The sequence below is a fragment of the Xenopus tropicalis genome, chromosome 4, assembly GCF_000004195.4.
Source record: "Xenopus tropicalis strain Nigerian chromosome 4, UCB_Xtro_10.0, whole genome shotgun sequence".
NCBI classification, from domain to species: domain Eukaryota; kingdom Metazoa; phylum Chordata; class Amphibia; order Anura; family Pipidae; genus Xenopus; species Xenopus tropicalis.
Genome location: NC_030680.2, coordinates 74,100,791 through 74,124,818, shown reverse-complemented (window position 1 = coordinate 74,124,818; position 24,028 = coordinate 74,100,791). Strand labels below are relative to the sequence as shown.

General features: G+C 36.6%; 1 protein-coding gene across 1 annotated transcript in view; it reads left to right on the top strand.

Annotated features, from left to right (window-relative positions):
• lonp2 (lon peptidase 2, peroxisomal) overlaps positions 1–24,028 on the top strand; it is a 66,465-nt gene that overhangs the window by 4,143 nt on the left and 38,294 nt on the right. The window contains exons 3-8 of the mRNA XM_031900823.1: positions 309–440; positions 2,921–3,043; positions 3,365–3,540; positions 6,372–6,466; positions 15,213–15,471; positions 19,359–19,500. Of these exons, the coding sequence (XP_031756683.1) occupies positions 309–440; positions 2,921–3,043; positions 3,365–3,540; positions 6,372–6,466; positions 15,213–15,471; positions 19,359–19,500 (927 nt within the window). The remainder of the gene's footprint in view (positions 1–308; positions 441–2,920; positions 3,044–3,364; positions 3,541–6,371; positions 6,467–15,212; positions 15,472–19,358; positions 19,501–24,028) is intronic.

The following is a 24,028-nucleotide window of genomic DNA, read 5'->3' as shown; positions in this document are numbered from 1 at the left end:
TGAATGTAAAACAAAACACCATAACGAATGTCTTAACAGATATGTCTGACAATATGAAAATAAAAACAAAGTTTAAAAAAAAATAAAATAAATAAATACTTGTTTTGCCAATATGTAGGGGAAAAAGATTATAAAGATTTAGATATTAAACGCTATTTCTTAAAGATAATCCATCATCATGCATTGACATAAATACAGGTACAAAACAACCATTAAACCTAGATTAACCTAGATTAATTACTAACACTCTAAAGTAATATTGTTGCATGAGTATAATTTTTGTGTTCTTGTCTTTTATTTACTTGAAGCTGGTGGACATGCTGGATAACTCTGTACCCGCAGTAGCAAAGCTGAAGCGCTTACTTAACAATCTGCCAAGAGAACTACTACCAGATGTTCTGACATCAATTATAAGGACAACCAATGAAGAAAAACTCCAGGTATTGGGTCAAAATATGTTTTTTTATGCTTGCGATGCTTCCCAACTTATTTATATTTAAATGTTGCTCACGGGTAAAAAAGTTTGGGGACTGGCTCTCAAGTGATATGTTCTTTATTACTGCTGAACACAGTCTTTGTTTATGAGAGTCCCAGTGTAGCCTACATTGCCTTCAATAAAACTATGTGGTTTGTAGCTTAACTTACACCAACTTTTACTCGCATTTTCAATTCTTCTCTGGAATTTTTCCCTGTCTGTTCAAACAGGCCTGTGTCAAGCCTATTCTTAAAAAGGCCATGCTGGACCCATCCTGTCTTTGTAATTACTGTCCTGTCTCGCTTCTACCGCTTGCCTCCAAAATCTTAGAACAAGTTGTCTTCTCCCAATTACTAACATTCTTAATGCATATAATCTATTGGACCCCCTGCAATCTGGTTTCTGTCCTACACACTCTACTGAGACGGCGTTGTGCAGTGTTACAAATGATCTTCAGGTTTCCAAAGCCAACAGTCACTTTTCTATACTAATCTTCCTTGAGCCATCAGCTGCGTTTGATACGGTTGACCACACCCCCCTGTTACAAATTCTGACATTCTGACTAATCTTCCACTGTCCCTTATGCTTCAAAACACTTTATCTCCAGTTCCACTTAATGTAGGGGTACCTAAGGCTCTGTACTAGGGCCGTTTTTATTCTGCCTCTGCACACTGTCTTTGGGAGATCTCACCTGCTCATTTGGCTCTAAATATCATCTGTATACTGTTGATATAACTGCCTCCTAGCAATCTCCAATTGGATGAACCAACGCCACCTCAAACTGAACATAACAAGGGTATGTTGGACTACAATGAACAGGCAAATATACAAAATTCCTGTATGACGTACTTAAAAAATTTGTAGGGAAAGATGCTATACAGTGACCCTGTAAAGCTAAAAATATTGTCTTTGTTCGCCCTAGTCTTTTTACCTTTGGGTTTTACTGCCTACCCCTCCTATTTAGTTGCAGCTGAAGCAAAGTGCATGCATAGTGCATGGCATTTGGTTGCTAAACCTGTATTATTGTATATAGATATATAGCTCTTAAGATGTATAAAAACATGTATATAGAAAGATAATGGAAACCTAAGACTCAAATCCTAGCAATTGGATGAACCAACGACACCTCAAACTGAACCTAACAAAAACTGAACTGATCATCTTTCTGCCTAAGCCTGGTCCTACTCCCCCTTGTATTGTCTCTATTGATGGGACGCTCCTCAACCCTGTCGACTCGGCATGTTGTTTGGGGGGGTGATCTTTGACTTCTTTCTCTCCTTCTCTGATCATATTAACACCATCCCTAACTCCCATCTATCCCCCCTACAGTCTGTATTAAATACTGCGGTCAGAATTCTCCTCCTTTCATCTAGGAGAGTTTTGGCCCTTCCCCTGCTAAAGTCCTTATCGTGACTTCTCATTAAACAAAGAATATATTACAAACTCCTTCTCTTAACCTTCAAAGCCCTCCATTCCCCTGTACTTCACTACATCTCTTTTCTTGTGTCTTCATACGTTCCTGGCCAACTCCTTTGCTCCTCAAAGAGCAGCTGCTTGGTTGTACACCCTACTACTACTGACGCTTCCTGCCTTAAACCTTTCTGCCTTGCTGGCCCTTACATTTGGAATGCCCTCCCTGATTTTCTCCAGACAGAATTCTCCCCCAGTCTTTTTAAAACTAAACTTAAAGACTACCTCTTGGAGCACTTGCACAGCACCAGATCTGGGAACTAGCACTTATATTGCAATGTCACCCACTGTAACCTACAGCACTTATATTTGCCTGTTTCTGTCTGTAAGTTACCCTCCCATTTAGATTGTAAGCTCTACAGGGCAGGGACCACCATCGTCTTGTCTTTTTGATTCTTAACTTATTGCAACTGTACTTTGTATTTATCTGTTATCATAATCACCCCGTTTGTTGTATTCATTTATTGTTTTACAGTACACGCTGCATACATAAGTAGCACTTTATAAATAAAGATATTTACAGGGTAACCCTTTTGAAATAAAAAATAACAAAAGTGGTATAAAGGTGATACCTTTATTGGCTAACTAAGATAACCATAGCAAGCTTTCAGAACATTTTAGTTCCTTTTTCAAGCTGAACTAAAATGTTCTGAAAGCTTGCTATGGTTATCTTAGTTAGCCAATAAAGGTATCACCTTTATACCACTTTTGTTATTTTTTATTTCAAAAGGGTTACCCTGTAAACATTTTTGACTGGCTAACACGGTACATCACCTTTTCCTGCATCTAAATAAAGATATACATACATAAATACATTTAGCCTTATTGACCTTCATACTGTATATATACAAGGACATCTCCTGGCTGTTAATGGGATTTAATTGCTTTCTATGCAGTATATTTATACACATTTTTGGTTCAAAAGGAATATGATTTTCATGCAGTTATTGATGCACATCTTTTGGGTTTTGCCAGATTTTAGATGCTGTTAGCCTGGAAGAACGTTTTAAGGTGACCATTCCTCTGTTACTGAGGCAAATCGAAGGGTTAAAACTGCTGCAAAAAACACGTAACCCCAAACAAGACGATGACAAAAGGGTATGTTGGACTACAATGAACAGGCAAATATACAAATTTCCTGTATGACGTACTTAAAAAATTTGTAGGGAAAGATGCTATACAGTGACCCTGTACAGCTTAAAATATTGTCTCTGTTCGCCCTAGTCTTTTTACCTTTGGGTTTTACTGCCTACCCCTCCTATTTAGTTGTAGCTGAAGCAAAGTACATACTTAGTGCATGGCATTTGGTTGCTAATGATAATCTGTAAGTATTTTTCTTAAATGCTAGTTATGTGGGTCAAAATTCTTTTAATTTTGTTCAAAGTTTACAGCTCTAATGTATTTAAACTCATCCTTTAGATTGTAGCCATTCGGCCTCCGAGAAAGCTTGGAAATGTATCTGGCAAATCATTTTCCCTGGAAAACACAGATGATGACGATGAAGATTCAGATGACATTATAATACTTGAGAAAAAGATAAAATCCTCTAACATGCCAGAACCAGCTCTAAAAGTATGTGTAAAGGAAATAAAAAGGTAATGTTTTATCTGATATCCATCTTTGTTGCAACAAATGAAACAAGCAGTGCTTATGGAACACCCAGGCCAGCATGTTAGAACTTTTATGCCGGATAAATATGTGGATAACAAAGTCAGTTTAAATTACGTTGTGGCACGTTGTGAGCCCTTTCAGACAAGTTGGGCTGGACTGGTGGTGGTACACTGGTTTAAAAAAACATGGTCATCTTCAGCCCTTATTGGCCTTGTCATCCCAGGCCTACTGCATGTGTGGTATATGTGGACCCTCCCTCCCCCATGTCTCAACCAAAGTCAGTTTGTGATCTAAAATCCAGAGAATGTCATATCTATAGGTCTGACAGTCCCTCCAAAATCTGCAAAGGTTAATTTATTTTATCTGTTTTGGGATTAATATGGCTAACCAAAGTATTACAATATGTTTTCACCTGCAGCAGAAATGATAATGTTTGGCATAAATACAGTTTTGCATAGTACAGTAGTCAAAATATATTTTTATAACAAAATGCCATATTTTACTAATATAAGACAAATAAAGCTTGTTGTTGCTTACTCTTCAGTATGTCATGTCTACCATTTACATTAATGACTGGTTGGAGAATATTAAATGCTAGCTTAACATTATGAATTCTAGCTGATTGCTCACATTTTTTTCTTTTGAAAAACCTGTATTATTGTATATAGATATATAGCTCTTAAGATGTATAAAAACATGTATATAGAAAGATAATGGAAACCTTTTTTTAATAATACAATTTTATTGAGGTCATCATCACAGTACATGGCAGTACAATTCCATTTCAGTGAAAGCATACAATGTTGTAGTAAGAGAAATTAAGTAAGATACATGTCCTATGAAATTAAGTTTCACAATATCAGACTTGGGGTTGGTGTGAGTATTGGTTCTAAGGGGGTTGTGCAGACCAAGGATAGAGGTCTGTGTGCCTTTTAAGTAGCCTAGTCCACCCAGGGGGACCAAACTTTTACTATTTTTCTGGGCAGCCTCTCCTAGTGTACATTAGTTTGTGTATGTAAACATATTTGTATGCATAGAAACACAACTGATTTTGAATGCTTATACCCATAAGCACATTAATACTATGTGTGTTTTTTGGGGCTCAAACCACGTGCACAGACCAAATGGCACATTGGAGCAGATTTCTGTTTTCACTGACATTTTGTTTTTCCACTAGCAGAGGAAATTCCTGGTGTGACTTTAGCCTGATTTTGTGTATGTGTGCAAGTACCTGCTTTTTAGGACTTTGAGCAGACATTACAAAGTGGAGACACACAGGCAGCATACATTTCTTGTGAAAAAAACTGCCTGTGCTGTGTGTGTACTTCACATGTAATAGATAAATTGCTTCACTGGTTAAGGAACTGTAGTTGATGATGAAGCACGGTGTGTACATATGGCAGATATATATATATATGTGTGCGTCTCGTCTCCAAGGGACCTGGTACGTCACTTCCGTGTGCTTATTTATACACGGAACTTGCAACGGATGTATACTACAGAGTTTTGAACAGTCACGGTAATATGCTTGAGAAAGGGATATGGTATTCCCGAAACGTCACGTGGTGACTGTTATTTTAATGGACAAAGTTTTACACGGATGTTTTTTGTATTTGGATCGTGTTTAATCTGAGCTTCAATAAAAGCTAAGTTTTATCTACTTGGAGTGCAACTCGGTTGGAATACATATATATATATATAAATATGGCTTGTAGACAGGCACTCACGTCACAGAAAGAATAGCGATGCCTGGGTGCAGTCCCAATGAATTTAGGAATAATAGCAAGTGAAGATGTCCCGCACTCATAGGTCTTAGGTGAAAATAAAAGGTGTTTATTCAATCCACATCTAACATTTCGGCTGCCTCCGCAGCCTTTCTCAAAGACAAAGTGAGAAAAAAACAGTACACTGAAAAAACCACAGTTTGGCGCCAAAACCATGACGTCACTAGATGTGAGATACATCTAATTAGCATATGCGAGTATAAAAGAACAGACATATACATAGGTGTCAAAAAAACAAAGTGTCAAATAACCAGAATGTCAAAGTGTCAAATGTTATTTTCTGGTACTTTATATTCTGGTTATTTGACACTTTGTTTTTTTGACACCTATGTATATGTCTGTTAGCATATGCTAATTAGATGTGGATTGAATAAACACCTTTTATTTCACCTAAGACCTGTGAGTGTGGGACATCTTCACTTGCTATTATATATATATAAAGAAACAAAAAGGTCAAAAGGTCCAGACTTATTTAAATAAAAAATAGCAAAAGTAGCAACTTGATAAAGAGGCGGGAGCCTCGAAACGTTGTAAGTACTGCAATTGTTTTGCATAATGCAGTAAAGATTTTTTCTTTTTCATTTCATTTTTTGTTTCTTTCTATATGTATTGTCCGTGAGTTTGGACTAGGTCTTTAGACTGGTACGTTAGCTCCACTTCAGTTTGTACAATTATTTTATATATATATATATATATATATATATATATATATATATATATATATATATATATATATATATATATATATATATAATATATAAAATAATTGTACAAACTGAAGTGGAGCTAACGTACCAGTATATATATATATATATATATATATATATATATATATATATATATATATATATATATATATATATATATATATATATATATATATATATATATATAAAATATAATTATAAAATGGAACCCTTTACCGAGCACCCGAGGTATGTTGTGTAGCGGTGTGCCATCCTTTGTGTGTGTGTGATATATATATATATATATATGAAAATGCCAGTACAATTTTGCTTTTGTTTTTCCAGGTTGAAAAAGATGCCACAATCCATGCCAGAATATGCTCTGACTAGGAACTATTTAGAACTAATGTCTGAGTTGCCCTGGAGTAAAGCCACAAGAGGTAAGATAAAAATCTAAAGGAATATGGAGGTCCTATATCTTCTTCTCTTTGCGTGTGTTTTTGTATGTGTGTACATCAATATCAGCCCACTATGCCACAAACTAAAGTTCTGTATACAATCTCATAATGCTACTTTTCTAAATACTTGTCTTGCTCAATCTCTTGCCACATTTCTTCTATTATGTTTTATTCACCTACTGGCCAACTTACCACCTGTTTCTGTATGTAATTTATGCAATTTGATCTATAATCCCCAATCCTCTGGTATAGTGCTGCTAAACATAAAAGCAGCTTCTAAAGAAATTGAACTTAATTTTTTAATTTCTTTATTTCTTTAACTTAAACTCTTTGAGAAGTAACACTAGTATAAGCTATCCTGGCTGCTACTTACTTAGGTTAAGCTGTCAGAGCATATAGTATTATACCATGCAGTTACAGTGGAAACAAGATAAATAGCAAAACATGAATGCATTTTTATATAAAAGAACCATTTCTAGACATGCTGGTGACACAAAATGAGAAACAACTTTTATAGCTCTTCCACTATGCAAGGTCAAAGAGACAGACGCCAATACAACTGGGAAAAGGGTATCACAGAGGGCTATTATTCTAGTGAGTTTAACATTGCAGGGAAGCAGAAAATGCTGTAATTGGCCTGGACAATGATGGAATATTTTCTAAGGCTGTTTCATTTGATAGGGTCAGGATGCAAACTGTGATGTATTGTGGAGATAATTTAATTGTGGGGAGAAAGATGCAGCGCTTTATGTATTTTGTGGGGGAGAGTTGCAAGAACATAAGTATTGAAGAGAGAACGTTTCAAAGGCTGAACAGTTGGAAGAGACAGTGGGCAGAAGCTTGAGACTGTATTAAAAGAAAGGTAGAGTACTGCAAAGGATTATCTCATAGAGCTAAACACCTATGGCACATTAGGGGAGTTCTGTCAAAGAGGAAAGTGAAAACATTCCCTTTATAACACATACAAGGTACAAATGTCCCTTAACATTGTTTTGACTGATTATTGTACATTTCATAAGCAGTGTAGTTGTCTAATCACTTTACTCCGTGACAATCCTTTCCTTGGCACCTTTTTCTAAATTGCTATTTCTAAGATATAAAAATGTACTTGTTCTAGATATGAATGTTTCTGTGAAGGCCATGGCAAATGTATGTAACAGTCACATTTGCAAACATCTACATACTAAATGGAATAGTGGTAGGAATGTTCCAAATGGCCTTGGTGTTGACTGTATTTGGCGAGTGATACCTTGTTGGAAAAAGATAAAGGAGGTACTATTCAGTAGAATAATAACTGTCTTTAAATAGAAAAGTGGTTTTCTAGTATTGTGTAATGTGCTGATTAGAAATCCTGTTCCAGATGAAGACTTTGGTGACAAAGGAGGTACAAAGTTGCATTAAGCCATACTCAGTACATCTGTACTGCATTCCTAGCTTGATATATTTTGTGTAGAACAAATTGCAGTCATTGGTCTTTGTGTGTAAACAGTTGCATTTCTGTCTTTTCATGATGATTTAGCAACCAGTTTCTGACTACAATTCACATTGTTTTTCATGCTTGGCATAGTGCTATCTTATATCTGCTATTACAGGGACTGTGAGTATTGGAGTTCATCCAGTTTCCTGAGAGCACTGTGAGATAACATGAACTTTGCTCAGAAACCATTTCTGCTTCCCATGGGAAAGCGTGAGAGCGGCACATGCACAGCAGAGAGTTGCGTCTGTGTATAGACATAAGCAGAATACGGAAATTGGCTTTTATTGCCAGTACATTGAGTGTTTACTCTTGAAATGGATTGTGCTTAGTGCAGGTTTGTTCGCTTGTTTTTTGAACAGCTGGCATTATTTCGCTGTAGAGCTGGTCTCAAATCCATTAAAATGTTAGTAGTGAAGTGTTGTAGAAGTCATTTTGTATTATTTTGTACTGCATTTTATCAAACTAGTCAAAGTTAAGACTTCACAGGCAGTTTACATGGGGGCCTCATAAATAAATTCTAAATGGCTGATAAAGGCACCAGAAGATTGGAAAGCCAGCACATTAGATAATACGTTTATATGTTTTTAAAAACTCATATGACTTAAATCCAACTTTTTTAAAAACTTTGAATATATTAAAAATATATTGTTTTTAAGATAGTAGCACTTAGTATACTCATGATCAGTGGCCAGATCTTTTGCATTCCATCTAAATAACTCTTGATAGCACCAATTGTGCCAAATTTGGATAGAGTTGTATAGTATGTATAGAATGGCATATAGATATTTCTGTTTAGTGGTTTTTTTCTGTAATAATTAAAAAAGTTAAAAGAAATTGATGTTGAATACAGCAATAAAAACCTTTACCTCCTGTTATTCTAGATTGCCCCTGTTCTTTATGCAGGTAAAGGATGTATGCACTGCAGTTAATGCAGCTGATAAAATCCTCTCTGAAAACTATTAGTGAAAAATCTTCTTCCTTTATAAGTCACCATTTTTTTTAGTTTACACTGCGCACAGCTTCTATCAGCAGGGGGCGGGAGAGGACAAAAACTGACATTATGTAACCTGTTTACAAGCTGGGAAAATGAAAACCAGAGCTGCAACTTAATTTTAAATTCCAGCTCTAAAATTGACTGTTTTTACCTTATTGTGTCATTCTGTACATAAGAAATCACTTCTTTGAAGAGTTCATTTTATTTGTCATGTTTTCTTTCTTGTCATTATGTTTCCCCTCACTCCTCATTTTCTTCTTCTTCAGGAGAAAATGAACCGTAAAACATGTATAGAAAAATGAGTCTTTGAAATTGTAATATTAATGTATTTTCCACTTTATTGCAAGCACTGGTTAATGTCAGTTTTATGGGGGATTGCAATATAAATCAAAAATGTGAAGTATAAGCAAGTATTTATTACATTTCCCAAGTCACTCTCTCTTCAGTACCCTTCTTTATGCCAGGGCAACTTTTTGTAGTGAACTTCAGCTCCCTGCAAGATGAGTTGGGTGCATGGCATTGAAGGTGATAAATTCCAGTAATTGGATGTTTTTAGTGGCATTCTGAAATGTTTGACGATTTTTCTCCGTTTGCCACTGCCCTTATGTAACAATTGCCTGTTGATGGAAGATATTTAGGAAAGATTGCTCACCTTTATAAACAGGAAAATATGATGATAATAATTGAACATTTTGGCCAAATGTATTTTCCTGTGTTGCCATAATGATTTTCATTTGTTTTTCCACTAGGTGGGGCTGCCACCAAAACAACTGTGCTTAAAGTAATGTTATGCATATGTCTGACCTGTCATTTAATTGTGTGTTTATATCCTTTCTTTTAACATAGTGGTCTGAAATATGGGGTACAATATTAGTCCATTTCTTAAGATACATTTCAGTTCTTTTACTGGGTTATTTACTTTCTACCTACATACATGACTCAGGCTGCCCATTAGAAGGTGTCTGTTGTAGTTACATTTCTGTGCAGTGTCCCTGACTACACGCAAACACTATGTACCATGATGACTGCTGGAATTGTTTATGCAACCACTCTCCCTGAATTCCAGAGCTGGTTGCAGCTGTGGGAGGATTTAAGCCATGTTGCACGCTTAGTTAATTAAGTGTTCTGGAAGAACTGGCATTCACCGAGATGTTGCAGTGCATAGTGAGACCGTTGTATAAAGTTAATTTTGTCATCGGTTTCATTACACACCTCTGTAGGAGAAAACATTGCCTCTTTTAAATGGGACTCAACATTGATAGGGTACTGCCAAAATTCCATAAACTTTATTTTATATTGTTCTGCTGTTCGATAAATGAGAAATGCCAGGCTGTACACTAAGTTTATATAAATGCTTATATTTTTCCCTTATACTGAATGTTCAAGTTTAACATTTGATGCATGCTTTTCTTTACCAAAATCAATGTTTTAACTGAAACAGACCCTAGCAAATCTGTCATTATATATTTGGGGCTGTTTTAATGTAAATTTCCCCAAAATCTTGGTAGCACTAGCTAGCTGTTCCACTTCTGGCTGGATTCTTTCCCCAGCTGTTTAGGAGAGCAGGCGGTGCTCAAGGGGGTTAATATTGTAGTATACCAGCCAGTCTCTATCTGGTAGGGAGCAGGCAGCAGCCAGTAGTGCTTAACAGGACTGCAGTTCATCTTTCCGTGTCTGAGGCAGAGCTTTTATTGGTTAACCACAGCCTTGTGTGCTTTTGAGTCTGGACCTATAGCACACACCCACCACTCCATTGAAACATACAGAGAGGATCTATGGGGGGATGAAATTGCTGTAGGATTTTTTTTTTTTTAAAGGAAATGTATCATTTATTAGCCTGGAATTAAATCAGGTTTCTGTATTAGCTGAGACTTCCTTCATAATTAGGCTTATTTAAGAAATACTATATGACACTTAAATAATTGTATTACGAATATATATTTCTATGTAAACGCGGATTCAGTTATGCAAAGAACATAGTACATAGTTACTTCTGCTCAGAACACTAACCTGGGGCCTCTGCTTGAAGAGATAGCAAAGTTCTATTGAACTATGTACATCCAAACACCCCTGATTAGAAAAATGGGACAGTTTTGGTCAAGACCCCATTCCACAAGTCTGGTTTTGGACTGGTTCTTCTTGGGCCCTCTAGAGAACCTAACACCCTGTATCCACTCACAGAGCCATCTGATATAGATAGTGGCAAATATGATAGGCTTTTATATAGGCCCATAATGACTGGGGCCTACTTGGATCTCCTTTGATACTCTGCTAAGCCACATCCCCTGCACCTGTCACACTCTTCCATGCAACGACCCCATCAAATTTACACTAAACTGAACCCACACTCAGTAATTTCAGCATATATCTAGTGAACAGTTGCAGACAACTGAAATACAGCTGTGTTTCTTTGGCTGTGTATCAGAAATGGTGTTATATGAGGCTAGTACAAATCTGTAGCTGAGGAAATCAGATTGTGAATTTGATTTGTACCAGCTCTATTAAAAAGCATTTCGTTATGTGGCCTATAATGTTCATAAGGCTCTTATCTTTTTAAATTGTTCTCCAACATTCCGAATGGAAAGAAAACATTCCCATGCCCCCAGCTTTCTTTTCATGGAGGTCTGTCTTTTGCCACCACATTTTCAGGAAAAGAAAATAAAACTAGAGAACAACGGAAAGAAAAGAAATTGGTGACTGGCCAAGTCATTGTTTTTATAAAGCAAGGAATAACCTTTAACTACGCAGATAGGCTCGTTCCACACAGTTCCCGCATAACCAAATAACACTCGGATTCCCAGAGGGATACTTGGCATTCCAGCTCTGAAACACGCTAAAGCATATTAACATTTCATGCTTTGTATGGAAAAACTGTCTTCGTTTGCACACCTTCTCGGAATGATAATCCTACGTGATATTCTGCTGAACCGAAACCTGATATGCCTTACCAAATGTTTTATAGTTTTGTCATGCATTTCTTTCTCACTAAACTTTTTGCAGTTAAAGAACATGAATAAATATATATGTATGTGCATTATAAGGTGCAAAAGAAAAGTTAATACTTTTTATGGTATATAGTAAATAATACAACATGATGTAAATATAGGAAGGAAACAATAGTGGTTATAAAAAAAGGGAGATATGCCCTGTTTATAAGAAGATAAGATAAAATACTCAGTAAAAGCTGTTGATGAAGGGTATTCCGCATCATATACCGGTATTAAGTTATTGAACAGTGCTTTTATGAGAACCAAGTATTGGAGGGGTGTTAGAAACCATACACACAATGGGTCAGTTTTCCAAACTGATAACATATTCCAGTATGTGACCATAAACCAAGCACACTTGCACTGCTACACATTTAAGCACATATTTTAATAGAGTTCTACTTCACTAGCCAAATTAATAATAATGTTACACTTTTTCTGGCCCAAAACTAGCTTTTCACTTAAGTACTGTAGGGCATCAGTTAAACTGGACCCTCTTTCTCACCTGGGCCCGCACAATAGTGTGTAGGAAGGTACTGGTTTTGCTGAACTATACCTCTCATTTTCACAACCAGGATTTTGGACGCCAGAGGCTCTTAACCATGAACATAAGGTCTATTAAACACAAAAGAGGTTCTTCCTTTGTACAATAACAAATGAAACAATAAAACCAGCAGTACATTAATGGGTAATCTCACAACATACCGGATCTCCCAGCATAACGGATTGTCCAGTGGTGCCTCAAGGGACTGAACTTTGAGCACTGCCACAATAGTATCGATGTTATTGCATCTAAGGAATACAAACTCCACTACTTCTCCCTGGTGAAGCACAGAACTCACTAACTAGCCCTGACTTATCTTACACCCCTGGGATGTACTATAACAGAAGCTAGGCTATAATTAAGTGCTCCTCATTCATGGGGTCCCTGCAGCCCTGATTTTCTAAGGCTTTGATGAACCTTAGTGTTAACTCTTCTCCACTTTAAGTCCTACTGAGATCTCCTGCCTCAGGCTCTCTAGCAGCATCCACTCCTTTCTGAAGTAGAACATAGAACAAGAGCCATGAGTTCCCAGTCACTATATTCACACATCATAGAAAGTTGTTATAGCCTTCCTGGGCCAATGGGGTCTGCTATCCCACCCAGGTACCCATGTTACAGGCACCGGGACTTCCTTTAGAAAACAGAGTGAAATAATACCTGTAGGGGATTTAACCTATGTGTCCCTATACTAACTAGTAATTAGTACTATGTTAGTCCACATCTGTTTAATATGCTTCTGTTGCTGCAAAAACGCCTGCTCTTATTAAAAAAAAAAAATATTTTGGTTATATGATACAGCCAGGTATTCTGCTTTACCATGTATGTTAAGGTAAATTTCACTGGTCAGACCTAACTGCAATAAGGGTAAAAAAATTGCACTTTTAACCTGTTTTGCATGATATTCAGAATAGCAAATTATTATTTTAGGAACACAAGAATAAAGGCAACACAAATATAGCTATTTCTGGTATTCCACTGTGTATGTATAATGTAACTTTTAGATCTGCTATGTTGCAGTTTTCAGATTAAACATGACTTTACAAAATCTGACTGTAGAGTCATATTACAGAGAGCAGGAAAATCTGCAACTACAGCGTGTGAGTGAATAGCCCCTCCTATAGAATTAGCTTAGCAAGATTTATTTATAGCTTGAATTTTGCAAGCGTATATTATTTTCATTTTAAAAACAAGAACATTTTCATATACAGCTAAAGAAGTCACTAATATATCTATATATTTTGGCAATTGAATATTTCCTTTGTTTCCTTTTCCCCATCTCTTTATTTATTAATGCATCTGCAAATTATTTGTTCTCAGCAGCTGTCCTTTATACTTAAGAGCAGTGGTCTTGAGGCCCCTTTTTGTGGATAGCTATACCCCTTTTGCTCATAACAAGTTACAGATATATGGAAACATACTGCTATGTTTCCTGGGATATCCAAGGCATATGGGGGTAATGTAATAATAGGCACTAAGTGTGCCCAGGAGCAGTAACCCATATAAACCAATCAGGTAGCATTTACTGGTCACCTGTTCAAAAGCAAGCATCTTATTGGTTGCTATGGGTTACTGCTCCTGGGCAAACCTAGTGCCTTTTATCACATATAGGGGTTAAAAAGCAATTCACTTTTAATTCCTCCAACTGGCCTTTGTGCTGGGCCCCCATACATTGTATTCAGACCCCCAGGTGACCCAGATTCACAGTTTGGGAATCGCTGCTATAGAATAATAGCATATGGTATTTACTGGAAGCTGTAATTGTCAAATAGGTAAAACGTAGTTGAAATGTAATATGCAACTCTGTATTTAAGGCTTCAGTCCTTTAGGCTTATGGCTATGGAATGTTTTGTGGTGTTTTGACTCAATAAGTTCTTCCAGGCAGAAATGCCAAATACCAATATTTATAGCTTTGAAAAATTCAAGACAATTACATTAGAGAGACTCATGTTTATTGGCCCAACCACAAAATGCAAGTTTCTGTGCTGTATATTGAGGTGATAATCGACTGCATATGCCATAGCCATGACATTTCTTATTGGTTTTCTCAAAGATAGTAAAGTGAATTTTATCTTTATGGAGTTTTTTTCTATGGGAAAGGTAACTATGAAAAAATGTTGGATAACACCCCATGTAACTTTAGTTTTATGTTGGAAACAGTTTTGTTTTTTTGTGTATGGTTTTCCTTTATTTCAGCAGATATATTTGCAGCTACTGCCATGTTAATTGAATGCATGCATTTTGTTAAAATGTGTACATTATGCAACACAAATTCTTATATTTTCTGTTCAAATGTAGAAAAAATGAGTTATCAAGGTATAGAGGTATTTGTGATTTATACCAATTACAGATCTCGTGTGTGTGAATGCCACAGTTATTTTTGTACCCGTCCTACATGTCAAACACCAGATAATGGTTTCCATATTTTTATTGTCTTGGCCTCAAAATGAAAAACAAACTTTTCAGTTTATTGCTAAAAATATTTCTTTCTTATCAACGTATATAGTCCCTGAAGTTTACATGTTCGCAAATCCATTTCAGCACAATGTATGAATTGTTATTTGCATATGAATCTATATATCATTGCTGTCCAACTATTTTTATTTAGTAGGCCAGTTATTTACTATGATGTGTATAGTTTTAGACATGTTCAATCTGATGGGGGTTTGTGACACTAAAAATACATGTTTAATTTATTGGGTTTTTGTGACACTATTATAAATTTTCAGATCGCTTGGATATCCGTGCTGCTAGAATTCTATTGGATAATGATCACTATGCCATGGCAAAGCTGAAAAAAAGGGTTCTGGAGTATCTTGCTGTCAGACAACTTAAGAACAATTTAAAAGGTCCTATACTTTGTTTTGTGGGTCCTCCTGGAGTGGGAAAAACCAGCGTGGGAAGGTCCATCGCCAAGACGTTAGGGAGAGAATTTCATAGGATTGCACTAGGGGGAGTGTGTGATCAGTCTGACATCCGTGGACACAGGTATGCATTTACTCTTTATTTCCTTAGCCAGAAGCAAGGACAAAAAATAAATTTGTTATAAAGAGTGTCCTCCTTCTCTATGTCCTTCCTGTGTCTTAGGGCAGTGACACATGGGGAGATTAGTCACCGTGCGACAAATCTTCCTTGTCGCGGGCCAATAATCTCCCTGAAATGCCATCCCACCGCTGCGTATGCCATCCCACCGGCGATTTACATTCTAGCTGGTGGGATGGCATTTCAGGGAGATTAATCGCCCGTGACAAGGAAGATTTGTCGCGCAGCGACTAATCTCCCCATGTGTCACAGCCCTTAGGGAAATGGCATATGGGGAGATTTCCACCATTTGCTCTCCATGTGAGTTATGTGGGCGATTGAATGCTGATTGACCCATGAATGAACCAGCAAGGGTCCAAGCTATTAACATTAAGATCCATAAAGGGGCAGTTGCATTTTGCCTCCCGCCCAGCTTGAAATCACGCAGGTGGCAAAATGACCACAGTAGCCCTATATGACAATGCCCTTAGGTTGAACAGAAAAGGAGATTTTAATTATTGAGGTCAGTTTCAGCAAATCCTGCCATGTAATGATGGAATAATTCAATAAATAACCATTTTCAACAAAAATCTACTAAATGGCTGCAATAATTTGTTATTCTTAGCTGAACTTGTAAATTTGGCCCTGGTTTCTTTTTTATTTATTTTGTTTTTATTTAAGTTTTTCAAATAAACATTCATTACAACAAGAGAAGAGAAGAAGAATAAGGAAAAGAGAGAGGAAAGAAGCAGACGGGCACTAAACAATACAGTTTTTAATTCTGTTCCTGCTGTTGCAGCCAGGGTTTCCAAATTTTTCTGGACATCCCCTAGCGAGGTATACCAGCTTTTGTTTAGGGACAGTTTCATTGATTTGTTTCTTTCAGAATGCTAGAGGAGTGTTCAATTTTCAGGTTAAGAGAATAGCTTTTTTGCACAATAAAACAACTGAAAGTAGCACAGTTTCTCATGGTTTCTTATATTGAGGTCGCCGGTTATACCCAGTAAGCACAAGCTTTGGTGACAGGATGTTGGGAAATGTGAGTGTATGCTCAATATAAGTCAGTATTAGTATTAGTAGTATTAGAAGTACGTATGACCAAAGCATACACAAAAAATGGAGCCGACATCAATTTGGCATTTGGGACATCAGAGTCCCCCTGATATATTTTGGACAGTCTTGGCAGGGTCAAGTATATTGAAAATACAAAATGCTAAAGGAAGATTTCACATTATGAGGCAGATTTACTAATCCACGAATACGAATCACGAATGGGAAAAATTCGGATTGGAAATGAAAACTTCTGAAGATCGCAAATATTGCGAAAATGCATACAAAAAAATCGTATTACTCACGATAATATCGTATTGGCAATCCGAAAGTCTCAAAATTTTCGTTCTGACCATTGTAAACAGCAGCAGCGCCTTTCCAAAATATTTTTCGCACGGCGCAAAAAAACGGCAACAATGCGCTCGGAGCGTTCTTATGAACGGGTCTTAGTGAATCTCCCCTATGTGTTTGTTTTACCCTTCATACCAGTACTATTCTATGCAAGGTAGGTGGTGAACAATGAGAATAGAGCTTCTTATTCATCTCCATAATATTCATATATTTTGTATATGTACTTAAGTAAGAACACTCCTGGTAGGCAAGTGAGCAGTTGAGGCAATCCCCTCTTGAAAAAAACAGGGCCATTGACCAAGCAAAACACAATCCCATATTCAGATTGTGTGCTTGCATGCCACAGCTAATTTCAATTGTAGTTACCTCCATTTAAGTGCAATCATAAGACTGTCCTAGAGTAATAACAAAGTATTATATTGCTAAGTGGCATCTATATATCTGTCTGTCTGGCTCTCTATAACTGTGTAAGCAGTGCATCATATTAACATCATGGGAAGTTAAAGGTTGAGGCCAGACAGGAGATATTCATGTGGTGCAGCATGAAAGTCTCTTGCCTGTGGTTACAGCTATGCGAGTGTTAGCTGACACATTACCTGAAGAATGCTGCAGGCAGTGTTTCCCAAGCCATGCTTGCTAGTCACTTCCGATGTCAAATTTTATTCTACTCCTGGCTCTGAACTACTGTGTATACAGAGTGACTCTTCTCATTTCTTGCAGTGACTTACTTAGGTTCCTCTTTCCCTTTAAATCATGTGCCAAAGTAGCTAGCACAGTTTTTATGACTGCTTGAACAAAAAGTTAACTGGCAATTTTGCTTATGATTAAACCTACCGTATATACTCCGATCCGAATATAAGCCGAGGTACCTAATTTTACCTAAGAAAACTGGAAAAACTTATTGACTCGAGTATAAGTCTAAGGTGGGAAATGCAGCAGCTACTGCTAAGTTTTAATAATCAAAATAAATACCTATATATATGTTTTTCAATATTTATTTCAAAGAAAAACAGTAAACTAGCTCTGTAAGCGGAGAAGAGGGTCAACAAAAACAATATGAGTACTACCCCATGCTCATTGCACATTGGCAAACTGGCAGCAGACCCGGTCCCGGAGGAGATGTAAGGGAAAATAAGTATTGCTAGTGGGAGCCTAGGCCAGGGCACTGGAGGGTCTGGTTGCAGGTGGCCTAATTTGCACACAAAGGAGAGAGGGTGCTAGTCTAGAGGGACCCGAGTATAAGCCGAGGGTGACTATTTCAGCACATTTTGGGTGCTGAAAAACTATGCTTATACTCAAGTATATACAGTAATTTGTTTTGCATTATTATTTAATGTGTTTTTTATTTGAGCTGAGTCTATCACAATTCAAATGTTTCTCATCTGCATGATCTCATCAAAGACTATTCATAATTATGTAATTTTTCCTTTCTCTTGCAACCAATCATTTAATACCCAGCACAAAATTAGGACTTGTCTAACACCAAGCAAGAATGGCCTGTCTGCCTTCACCCTTCATGATTTTACCTAGTTGAACTCATCACCATGGTTGCAAAAATTATGCTGAGCAGACACTCCATGGGCAGTGGTATTAGAATCACTTTTTTATTTCCATTTTGCTTTGTTTACAATAAACTGAAGTTTTGATTTGCTTTTGAAATAGATTATTTTAATGTATTTTTACTCCTTACTGTTATGCTACATGTCATGCTTTCATTCAAAACTGATAGTATTATTTTTTAATTTTGCCATTGTTAAGCAGAACATATGGTTTTTCTATTGCCCAATGTTACATACTACTTAAAAAGTATATTTTTTATAAAAATAGTATTATTTAGATGAACAGCGTTTTACATATGAGCTGTTTTATTCAGTATATGCAATTTACATTGTTCGAGGTTACCGTTCTCCTTTAAATAAATAAGCATGAATAATTAATGCAATGATGGTGAGTTTAACTGAAATTTAATCAACCCTCGTAAAATTGGGCCAGGGATACTTATTTTGTTTGTGTTATTGTTGAAAGCATTGTTTTGAAGAAATGGAGTGTGTTAGCTTTGCTGACATTAAGGTAAAAGTTTTCTCTTCAGCACTGGTGCATGTGATGCTGTGAAAACACCACACCTTCAAAAATGTGTTGGCACCATATTCCGGATGCAGGTACAAGCTCTGTCTGCAAGGGAACAATATGCTTTTCAATATGTTTGTGTTTCCTTTAGCATCACTTCTATTGGCATTGGTAGCAGTTGTACCTAAGAAAATAACATTTAGTCAGCTACTAATACTTCTGGCTGGGATTACACTCTGTTATGAGCATACGTCCTTTAGTATATATGGTGACATATAACCCGTTATGGTGCCAAAACACTTTTGACTGTATTTATATTGCTTCAAAAAGTATGTAATGATATAAGGAACACTGAAGTGAATAAAAACATCTCTCTTATTTTACAGACGCACTTATGTGGGCAGCATGCCAGGCCGTATAATCAATGGCTTAAAGATTGTTGGGGTCAATAATCCCGTTTTCCTGTTGGATGAAGTTGATAAGCTGGGGAAGAGTTTGCAGGGAGACCCAGCAGCAGCTTTGCTAGAGGTATGGAGAATTAACTGCACCACAAATCAGCTGGAATACATTAAGCATTGCATACATCTAAAAAAAAGGTGGGGGGGGTTAATCTTGCACGTTGTTACATATTCATTTAAGAAATCATATTAATTTAAGAAAAAGATGTGCTTTTCTAAACACTGATTTATCAGAGAGGCTGCAGTTTGCCTTAAAGTAAAAGTAACACTAAAATTTTTTAAGTAAAACATCTATTCTACCCTGCCCCAATAATTGAAGAAAGACGATACGGCGATGCAGGGGAAGCGTCCACTATGCGGCGATCGATTGATCGAGCCTAGCCTGACTCCTTCCTGTACATGGATCGCCGCATAGTGGATACTTCCCCTGATACTTCCCCTGCATCGCTGTATCGCCTTTCTTCAAATGGCCGGAAGCCAACTTTTAACAGGTATTTTGAACTAAAACATTCAAAATAATAAATGGTTTGTAGGATAGGACAATTATTGGGGCAGGGTAGAATAGATTTTTTACTTGAAAATTTTTAGTGTTACTTTTCCTTTAAGCAGCAGACAGGTTGCCAGTGTACACACACATACACACAAGTTGTTAGATATTTATGAAGCTGTCCTTTGCATTCTTTTTCACCCTAAATCTCTGTTATTTATATTAATTGGGTTACATGGGCCTAACATCTGAAACAGGAAGCTGATTTCAAACAGATGTGAATTGTTTTGTCAGTTTAAAACAGAAAATTATTAATAACATCCTTATGCAGGAATTTGCAAATTTTAAAAGTTACTTTGAGAAGTATGCCTCATAAATGAACCCACGAGTACCCAGTAAAGGAGCTCTGTACTACTAGTAACCCAAGGGTTAATTAAATATGTAGGCGGCTTTTTCCTTCAAAGCCTCCCTACTTACTCCTGCAGGTCTTCTTCTTTCAAGTACACAGCAGAGGCCAAACAGCCCATGGCTAGCCCAGTAAATAGTCAATTCATTTCTGGCATTTACCAGAACCCAAAGATTCTTAATTCAGGCCTGTGCCCTGCAAAGGTAAACATATGCTAGCTTGCTTGGTTGTCTCTGCTTAGTGATTTTGGAGATAATAATAATAATAATAATAATGGATTATCTTGCTAAATTACATTACAATCTGCCCTGAGACTCAGAGTACTGGGGTCATTATCTTATCTCTGATACAACCTTTTAGAGGAAGGCAGCTAAGTTATAATACCAGATTAAAAAACAGTACAGAAGTTTCCATTACAAGTAGGGACCTCTTTTCCATTAGTAATGTTGATATCTTACAGATAAGATGCTTGTGGTCTATAAATAAACCATAATAACTGCTGTAAAAACTGAAGTCTGCAAGTTCAAAGTTCATGAAGCTCAAGAAGCTGTGATAGAATATTTCAGCACCTGTTTGAAATATGGATGCTTCAGTTAATTGATTAATCAGAGCTATATGTATTGCTAACCCAAAAGGAAAGGAACATGAAGAAAAACACAGCCAAATGACATGTTGTTTTCATTACAGTTTCTGCTTGGGAAATGTCTACTTACAAATTCCACAGTTTATGGCAAAATTTAAGAGATGCTGTAAACCAAAATAAAATAATGAGGTGCTGAAATAAAGAAAATGCAACATTGTCTTAACAGAAGACCTTGAAGGATTTTCAAATAGGGAGACATGGATGGAAATATGCATTTTATAGCGAAAAGAGTTTTCTGAGGTTGCGATAATAGGTCCAAGATGCTCACTCTTTTAGAACCTGTGCCAAGCCATGATTAATATTTCATATTTCTTGCAAATGTGCAAGAAAATGTTAGTTAAGTGCATTTTGCTGGTTTTGTAAAGCACAGTAGTAGCTTTGTTTAATTCATGCAATGCTCAAGGTTCCAGCAATATCTAAGAACAATTCTGTTTTACTTTAACTATATTTTTAAGGGTGGTGCCAAATATTGACACTTGGGGGGAGATTTACTAATCCACGAATGCTCTGAGCGTTCGATCAGCATATTTTCAGCGACTTTTTCGTATTTTTCACGACTTTTTCGTACTTTGCAACAAATTTGTATTGTCGCGCCGAGTACGAAAGTTTCGGATTCATTCAAGCTTTGGTATCATGACTTTCCTTGGGCCAGGTTGGAGCTGCACAGTGCTATTGATTCCTATGGGAGGCTTCCAGAACCATGCACAGAAGGATCAAAGTCTGAAAGGTTTTCCTGCATTTTACGATCGTTCGGATACATATTTGTGATATTTGCGATCTTAAGAAATTATTGTATCCAATCTGAATTTATCAGGGATTTGAACTCTCGTTTTTATGAATGTGCCCCATGGACTGTATCTAAACAAAAGGGTAAATTAGGAGCTGGCCAGTCTTCATCATCTTAAGTTTTTCCAAAAAAAAAAAAAAGAAAAGTATATTGCAAGTGTATTGCAAAAACAAACTGCAAATCCAATATTTAAATATAGGCAATATTGGATACAGTTATAAAGTGGTAATAATACTGCAGGTTATTTTTGTTTAGCTGATAACGTGATTTCCCAGTTAATGGCTTTTTTTTGTATAGACCCAACTGGTTTGTCTAATACATATGCAGTGTTAATGGGGACCTGTCACCCACACATACAAAGCTGTATAATAAAATGCCTTTACAAATTAAACAAGAAACCAAAATTCTTTTTTTTTTTAATGAAATCATTCATACCTGTTATAAATATACTGTATTTAAAAACTTTGAGCTGTCAATCATATATTGCCTGCCCCGCCTCTATGTCTGAGGCATAGAGGTGGGCAGGCAATATATGACTGACAATTCAGATTTTTAATTACAATTACATTTACTTTCCATTTAGCACTTCCTAGATGGCAAAAGCATAAGATTTTGGGGTGATATAAGCTTGCCTTAATAACAGTGTTCACAGAATGGTGCCTGCCTGCTTGCTGTGACTATAAATCCAAAGACTGAAGGGGAAAATAATAATAATATAATAATTTATATGGTGTAAGTAAAGTTTATTTTGCTTAACTAACATAATAGAAAAGGGTTTGGAATTATTTTATAGGGTGACAAGTTCCCGTTAATATTTTATATTTTTTCTGATCCTTAACACTACATAACAATAGCAATAGCGGTGTTGTAGGGTATGAATGGAGCCCTTACTTTTTAAACTTCAGAGAAGCTGTCGAGAAAGGGATGTTGACATGATGAGGAAAATATCTGACTTATTTAAATACATATTTGCTTATTTACAATATAAATGTTTATATATATATATATATATATATATATATATATATATATATATATAAAACATCTTTTTATATACATTTTATTTATTAATAAATTAATAGCACATTTGTTCAGTGTATGAAAAGTCTAAGAATAATATAAATAGATGCTGATCTTTAATGAAACAGTATGTATTCCAGTAAGCTAAAAACGCCAATGCTAGGACCAGGTGCGTGACAGTATAGCCAGAACACACATTTTGGCTGGGAATCACAGGACAAAAGAGGATACACTAGGGTAGTAAAGACTATTTGAAGTTAAATTCTTCACTGTCCAGCTGTCCCAGCAGAGTTGCTAGGAGTCATTTGCTTAGTTTGGGGCAGGGCCTAAAGTGGAAAACTTAATCAAACCACAATGTTTTTCCCACTTTGGACCCTACCCCATGCTAAGTGCCCATAGACACTGGTCATTGCACTTCAGAAAGGAGTGGCACCACTGTATTAATGTTGTGCAGGCCAGGGTAGTTGTCTATCAATCCCTTCCTTCCTGCTCCCACCCTTAACCATCTTCCTGATCCCCATCTGAGCAGTTTGTTTTGGTTTTGGTTATCGTGCAAGTAATGTTTCAACATTAGTACATGCACGGAAGGTTTAATGAAGAGGTCCTTGTGCAGGTATAGGGTATTTATGGGTTTCTGGTTAGCAGCTTTTCTAGCTGTTGCCATGGCTCCCTGCTGTCATTTAGAGTACATAAGGACATATTGGGGGTCTGATGAGCAAGTGCAGTAGGCAGTATCACCTAATACTCCAAAAAGTAAATGAGAGACCATATAAAACCTTATTTTGTAACTTACATATGCGTAGTTCAGTTTTATTTCTAGTGGTGTTCAGTGGAACCCTGGTTTAGCTGTTTTGATTTGAATCACAAGAATTGTATAAGACAAGAATATTAACATTATTGGCATGTTTTCCTAATTAAGGTCAGATTAACTGCTTTGTGAAAAATGAAACTACATTCACCATTCCTCTAAGGATTTGGTTAGTTAAAATATACTTGATGTGGCAAAGAGATTTGTGATTTTTTTTGCCCCAGGGATATTAACCACAAAATGCGGTTCCCTGCTGAGGCAACAAGAGAGAATAGCTGTTCTATATTTGCTTTTATGCTTAAGGTCACTGCACTCACAGAAACTTAAGGAGGGAGGAACTGAAATACTAAAAAGTTAGTGTTTCCCACTGTTAGAGAAAATAGAGCTCCTTTATTCAATTACCAGGACACATTGCCAGGAAAGACATTAATGGACTAATGAGAGCAC